Below are 7,397 nucleotides of genomic sequence, written 5' to 3' on the forward strand. Positions count from 1 at the left end.
CCCCTTGCAGTCTGCCTGCAAGCAATTGGCATCCCGGAACGGCTTGCAAATAATAACAATAGTCCACTCAATTCAATAATATCTTATGCTATCCATCTGCTGTTGACCGACTTGGCCTCGCACCCATAGCACGGACCGGCATCATCACTTTGATTCGACAACCAGCCTCTCCTACTGCATGCGCGCAATATCTCGCAGACAAGGCCTCGCTGCATGTCAAGGCCCCTTCCTTATCGTCGTCTGCGTACGTGTACCGGTACGTCTCTTTGGCCTCGGCGAGGCAGCCCTTACCCTACCTACTACTGTGGAGTATCCGACACCCGTACTGTGTATGCAGTCTCGCCGCAGGCCCACGACGCCTTACCTATCACACCCACGGAAACTGGCGCCACCCTATATTCTGGATGGCCCCCGATCGCACGTAAACCTGGACGCCGGGACACGACTGTGCTCAAGTCTGCAGCCTTCGTCGATCTGTTGAAGGAAACCCAAGCGCTCTTCTCCGTCTAGGCTGTGAGTGGGCCACTGAAGGAGGATGTCGTCTGGAAACGTGCACCAAGATCGTGGAAGCCAACGAAATGGCCGGAAATCAAGGTCTCTGATCAGTGAATTACCTCCTGGTCAAAAAACGCGGAGCGGGCAACAATGTGTGCTCGCGCTCCACAGCACAGATTCTCGTCCCATACCTCGCCCTCCACGGCCTGTGATAAGCTGGGCAACACGAGTGAGTCCAGTTTGACCGTCCGAAGCCTCCACGGGTTGAAAGCGAGCAGCACGGTTTATCAGCGCTTATGTGTGTGACGGCGTGGTGAAAGGAATCCAGGGCGCTCCATTTACCTACCCTGTGGCAAGAATGATGGCTCATGTATGGTCTTTATACCGACCGGCTACATGAGTTTGAAACCCACTTTTGAGCCTCCCAGGCTGCTTCAGCTTGTACTCTCGGCCATTACCGCCCCCGCGTGGTCCCGAAAACGGCACTGGGATCCGTATCCAGTATATGCTTGACCTTGACAGCACAAAGGCTGCCGTGAACCGCCACGCTAGGTCCGATGTCGCCGACTACTATTTTGTACTCGAGCCGACCCGATCATGTCAGTTCCAGTTCCTTGGCCAACGTTCAGGTCCCATTGGGAAAAGGAAAACCCCGCTAAAGGTTCGAGACCAACTGAAGCTGGCGGGATGACGGGGACAGGGGATCGATCGATCCCATCTGCATCGAGGACCCACAGAGTTGATGCCGACATGTGCAGCGACCCACTTCTTCATGAACTAAGAGATTGTCTTGGAAGATTAGCCTAGGTCCAGCGTCATGGATTTCATTCCCCAGATATGCGTTAGCAAGAGGAATCGTGCAGTGATCGCTCTGCTTGATTGATGTTAGAGAGCGGAATGTGCTTGGGAGCGCTCACGACAGGAGCACTACCTTGAAGTCGTTGGCATTGGTTTAAGGTTCCTCAGTAAGGAATTGAGAAATGGGAAGACAATACTTGTCATCCAGACAATTTGGATTCGACGTTTCCAGGCCGCTGCTACGTGCCTTCCAGCATGAGGATCTGCACGCCGAACGAACAATCTCATTCACAAATAACAAGGCTTTGGAAGTCCAGTCCTTAGCGGCAGCAGGAACATATATGATTTCAACCGGCAGGCGATGCTGGGATGAGAAATGGCGTTGTCCTCGATCCGAAGCAGCCAAAGACTACCCTACGCGTACACGACACCGACACAAGAAGATAAAACTGGCCAGGCGCCAGGGGTACCAAAACTTGCACACTCCTACGATGATTTAGAGACTTGTCAGGGGCACTCCATTCTTTAACCATTCAAAGGGTCGCAGACTTAGGGAAATGGTGGAGCAAACATCAGTGCCACCGTTTTGCACGACGTCGCGTGGACGGTGCAGTCACAAATAACCACTTGCGACCACAGCACACCTATACTTGCTATCCATGTGGCCAGAGAATGGTACACTACATATGGGGTTCCAGCGTCCTCCGTATCCCCTGTGCAAGAACCCTGCTGCACCACGACAACCACGCGCAAGCCGTGTCTCGTGCGGTATCCCCCGAGGCCCGGCAGCCACCCACCACGCCACAGCAAGGGTTTCCTGGCAATGACATACTCGAGGATTTGCAGTTGGGCAACATAGGAGGAGGCTGGAGCAGGATAGTGATATGTCAACAACGCACACGACGAAAAATGGATAACCCGCCTGCAGGCGGCAGCTCATCTCGGCGTCTGCGTTGGAGTTCGTGGAGACCCCTGTGTGGAAAAACGCAAAGTCGATTGGCAGCGCGAGTGTTCGGATGGGGTGTTTTCATGGATGTGATGAGCTGCAGCTGAGAACAATCATGTGAGCACCCGTTGGTAGCGAGCAAATACATGTACATGTACTGTGTATGCATGCAGTCAGCGCTGGGGAGACGGGCGGCATGCAGACGGCACGCAGCGGGCGCGGCTTCGGGAACGGGTGGAAAGGGCGCGGTGAACGGTGTGAGATTCGGGACGGGAATCGGTTTATGGTGTCGGTATCCGTGTCGGGACGAAGTGGTCATACGATTGCTGCAGTTCTTTGGGGTGGCTCGTCATATGTGAAGGATCGCGAAAGTTGAGGGCGATTAGGCCAATAGACGGTACTTATATGCCGTGGCTGAGTGTGCAGTTTTGAAGGACCACGCTGGGTTGCACTTCAGCAGGATTCCGTGGTGGAGATTGTTGAAGGGATTGGGAGGATTGAGAGGCGCTCACTGCACCTTCTGTACCAGGTGTCGGAGTCGATTCAGCCCGAGGTTGTGAACAGCTTGTCAGCCTTACTTCTACGCCGCTCGCTTGAGGAGGTCAGCAGAGAACTCGGGGTGGAGTAGGCGCCCAAGTAAGTTTGTTCGTCAACCTCGTTAGAGTGATTTCGAGTCGTCTTCTGAAGCATGTCCTTCGCGATCCCTCTTTCCATGGCCGTAAAACCTAACTCTCCTACAATCTCCTGGGAAGGAAAGTTTCGCAAATGCCAAAAGGTTGAGGACGCCTCCCAATCGGATGTCTTCTCTCAGGAGCTGGCGATAAACTCGTCAATAAATACATAAGCAGGGGTGCGAATTTGTTCCGTCTGTTGGGTATGCTTAACAATTGTGGAAGCGACACATATCATACAGATCTAGACAACGCGCCTCACGAAAGCGCCCAATGTGTGTGCCTCGGACTTGCTGCGGTATTACCTCAACCACCAAGCAGCTTCAGGATATGGTTGTGGAACCACATGTTTACGTGGTGAACAACTGCCAGACCCATATATTGGTTCGCCAAACGCTCGCTTCTCCATGGGCAGGGTAATGTTCGCCGTTTGACAGATTCGAGATGGGTTCGAGATGTATTTGACCAGAACGGATGATGTGGGGAGAGGACCGGTTTAATGGTAAGCTGCTCGCTTGCAATACGGCGTAATCCGTCCTGGCGTTATGAAGCTGATGCCCCCCGATCTCAGAGTGCGATGATCGTAAACTGTTATCGTCTGTATGTAGATTGTACAAGACCAGCATCTCGAGGTCGAGGCCGCCCGCCTTGACGGCAGTCATGTGAGCGAGGATGTAGATGTGATATGCCAGTACAACTGCCAGAGCGCAAGTTTCTTCACGACCAGACGCATGAATGGCTCGCATTCGGCGATGGAAGCACCTTGCTGGGCATCCAGGTGTCGAGTCAACATCCAAGAGTCGAGTTCAAGTATCGTGAATGAGGCCGTTGAAGTGCCTTTTTCTATTCAGCCACCACCAACTCCAAAGGTCGCACGGATATTATGCAACTGGCGGAGGGCATTAGGAGAAAGACGTGCACTGCTAGCCGTCTCGGAACGGGTTTGGCGGTATACCTGGTAGTCGGCATGCTCCTGGAGCATTGTGTCGATAATGGAGAATTCTCCAATCAAGCAATGACCGGAATAAAGGGTATCTAAAGCGTCGGCGGGATGGCTCGTGCATGCCGTCGATAGCAACGTCTCTTCTTCCTCCGGTTGATCGTTATCGATGTCGGAGAGAGTATCAGTGCGACGTAGAATGCCTCGTTCTTCGGCGTCCGCATCTTGCTCACGATGTGTTCCTGGCCGGTTCTCATTGACTTGACCCTCCGCATTTTCCGTTTCGTTACGTATGGAGCTACCCATCCCCGATCCCACAGACGTATTCCCCATTTTCTTCTTCAGCTCCCGTTTCTTCACGGTTACCGAGGCCATGACGAGTTGCAAGATGAGAATGCAGACATCCAACGCGGCAAGCTTCCATTTGCTCGTTGGGCCTTGTTGTCCAATGAAATCGATCATGAGTCCCCCATGCAGATAGCCTCTTGACTCTTCACCAGCAGACGGCGCACTGAACAGCAAATGGAGAAGGAAGTTTCCGGTGAAGACCAGCAGTATTACGGGCAGAAACGCTTTGTGCTCTTCCGGTTGTCTACCGAGCTGGAGGTCGGGGAGGGGCGTGAGCATACTGAGATGCACTAACGCTCTTATGGCAAACCAGAAGAAGGAGCAGCTGTGATACTCTCGGTCAGCAGAGTCTTCGAGAAACCAAGTACGGCAGACGTACTCAAGGTAGTATATGGTGATCAACTCCACGAATACAAGCGAGTCCAGTTCCCTCAACAGATTATCCAGGAACATAACTCTCTTCTTCTTTGCGTCCATCCGTCGTTCCTTGGAACGCTGCACCCGAGCCGCAGCTTCAACGTCTCCTTCTGCATCTATAGCAGCCTCCGTCGCGACGGGTTCCGCTGGAATCGCAGCTCCACTGCTTATCCGTCTCGCCCGCGAGGGCTCGGCCCCATCATCCATGGCAAGCTGACAAGAGCAGCAGTGGAAACGCGTGGATTCGCTCTCCGAGCATACGATTCACGTTGGAGGTTACTCGGGGGTTAGCTGGACGCGGAGGTGCTGCGGAGATCGGTTCGGAAAAACTGAAGCTCCGGCATCGCGCATCGTTTCCAGCTCCAATGAAGCTCTCAATGATAGAGTGTGCAGTCGCAACGCAATTCGCGACCGCAGTCCTACGTCCCTCTGCGATCCCAGCCGATATACTTCTTGTTGAGAGGCTCGATTGGGTTCAATCTTGACCCTTCATATGTGAAGCTGTCTTCTCGAGCTTCTCGCCAGCCCAGCTCGCTTCCGTTCAACCACAATCATCCGCCACCCTGCAACAATGGCGTATCCAAACCCGAGCAGCGCGCCTATGCCGTCGTCTTTTGACGAGAATGCGTAAGCTTATTGCTTCCTTGGCTGTCCCAGGCCTAGTCGCTTATACCGCTCCAGAGATTTCTACAATGAGAACGGCTTGCAGAAGATATGGCGCCGCCTCCGGGAGGAACCCCTCATACCACTTGGTTGCGGTCTCACCGTATGGGCCGTTGTTGGCGCGACTCGCTCGATGCGCAAGGGCGACCATAAGATGACGAATCTGTACTTCCGGCGACGTCTGTATGCGCAGGCCTTCACAATCGCCTGTTTGGTTGCAGGAAACCTGTATTGGCAGAAGGATCGCATGAAGAGGAAGGAGTACGAGAAGGCCGTTGAGGAGAAGCAGAGACTTGAGAGGCGAGAACGGTGGCTGAAGGAGCTGGAGATACGAGACGAGGAAGAGAAAGCATGGAAGGAGAAGATGTCGAAGAGAATGAAGAATCGGGAGAAGGGTGAAGATAGTGCGGGGAAGGGTGTGACCGACTTGGTGGCGGAGAAGACACAAGAGTTGAAGGAGAAGGTGACGGGTGACAGATAAAGGTATGTATCTCATCCTGTCCGGTATTCCTTCCCTCAAGGATTGCGATATGTCTGTGGCTTGTCCCTTTCTACCAGAATCATTCAATTGTACATATATTGTAGGATCCCTAAGGTTACAAGGTCCTCCGGCACGATAATGAGGAGTTTAGGTGTTCAATCGTATTCACGCCTTCTTGAAGCCGTTTTCTGACCCATCTCCAATCCTATGCTCTATTTTCTGGGTTTCTGAGTCTCTCCTCCAACCGTGGCTCGTGATGAAATAATCTTAAACAGCGTCGGACATGCATCAGAACCCGATCTCAGCCAATTGCCTTTATTCTCTACGCCCAGAAGCGGTTGGTCAGTGGGAATGTCGTCAAATTGACTCGTGAACAAAGAAGACTGACTTCGAGCGTGTAGAGCCAATGCATCGAGAGCGTGCCAAGATCACTGACTTCAGCCCAATCCGGCTCAATTCCCTCACCCTTCTTTCATGTACGTCGTTTGTTCCTCGTCTATGGAGTATTTCAGAAATTCTGTCCTTCGAGTCAATGCTTGGGATTCGCTATGCTCTCTCCCTTGCTCGTACGGGATAAGATCCGGATCCGGCCCAGCGCCTTGAAGCTACCGCCTACAAAACCTTTTCTTACATAAGTTCCCCTTCACTGGACAACAGCCGCTATGCACAAACACATCCTCGCCGCTGAGGAGGTAGCAAAACAAGTCCGCGCCTTCCGAGACTGCGTTCGGTATCTACCATGGCACGACAAAGTCCAGTCGCCATGTCCGCTTCTCCACAAATAGCATCGTGGATATCCCCGGTTTATCCAATATACTCGCGATTGATAGGAGCATGAAGACCGCTCTAGTTGAGCCCAACGTTCCCATGGGGCAATTAGTGGCCGAGAGACTCAAAGACAGACTGGTACCTGCTGTCGTCCCTTCGCTACCAGGCATAACTGTAGGAGGGGCCTTCGCGGCTAGGAGCTCAAGTTACAAATACGGTTACTTTGATAAAATTGTTAATTAGATCGAGGTAGTGCTAGGGAACAGCGACACCGTTTAAGCATCCTTACGGTTAAGTAAAATTAGGAGTTGCTCTGTCTTAATACAAGAGCCTAGGGAATACTAGGTATTATAACACTCCTTAAAGTATAGCTAGTACTATATAATAAGTATATTAAACTTAAGTACTATCTTATTACTTTAGTAATAGAAGTAGTAGACTAAATTAGTCTTCTTTTTACTATAAAAGTAGACTTCTTTAATAGTATTATATTTAACAAAAGCTAGGGTATACTAATTACTAGTAAACTAGTTAGTAAGAAAGAACTAAACCTACTTACTATTAGATTCTTATAGCTAGTAAATTAATAGTTTTTTTATATATATAGAAAGGTAAAATATCTAAAAAAAAACTATATATTATATACTTTTAGATAAAATATTCTTTATAATATAAGTAAAAAGACTTAAATACTATAACGTGGTTTATCAGCACTCGGATCATATCAGCACTCGGATCACTTTTCCCCACCATCACACCTCCCAACTTCAACATGCGATTTCTCTACAACAACAAATGGCAGCGCAATCAAAAGAAGCCAGAATAATCCTGGCCATCGATGCAATCCGATCCTCCAAGAAAATAAGCATA

At 50.9% G+C, this 7,397-nt stretch overlaps 2 protein-coding genes across 2 annotated transcripts; one reads left to right on the top strand and one right to left on the bottom strand.

Annotated features, from left to right (window-relative positions):
• Positions 1–3,757: 3,757 nt before the first annotated feature.
• EI97DRAFT_455646 (DUF1746-domain-containing protein) lies at positions 3,758–4,822 on the bottom strand (the record flags this gene model as incomplete). The annotated part of the gene is made up of 2 exons (XM_033800662.1): positions 3,758–4,523; positions 4,578–4,822. 2 exons carry the CDS (start codon positions 4,820–4,822, stop codon positions 3,758–3,760), a joined length of 1,011 nt encoding a protein of 336 aa, XP_033656933.1.
• A 183-nt stretch (positions 4,823–5,005) lies between these two features.
• On the top strand, positions 5,006–5,968 carry EI97DRAFT_430477 (mitochondrial hypoxia responsive domain-containing protein). Its single transcript, XM_033797703.1, has 2 exons — positions 5,006–5,242; positions 5,297–5,968. Exons 1-2 carry the CDS (start codon positions 5,187–5,189, stop codon positions 5,757–5,759), a joined length of 519 nt encoding a protein of 172 aa, XP_033656934.1. The 5' UTR covers positions 5,006–5,186; the 3' UTR covers positions 5,760–5,968.
• The last annotated feature ends 1,429 nt before the right edge of the window (positions 5,969–7,397 follow it).

The sequence above is a fragment of the Westerdykella ornata genome (genome assembly GCF_010094085.1).
Source record: "Westerdykella ornata strain CBS 379.55 unplaced genomic scaffold EI97scaffold_3, whole genome shotgun sequence".
NCBI classification, from domain to species: Eukaryota; Fungi; Ascomycota; class Dothideomycetes; order Pleosporales; family Sporormiaceae; genus Westerdykella; species Westerdykella ornata.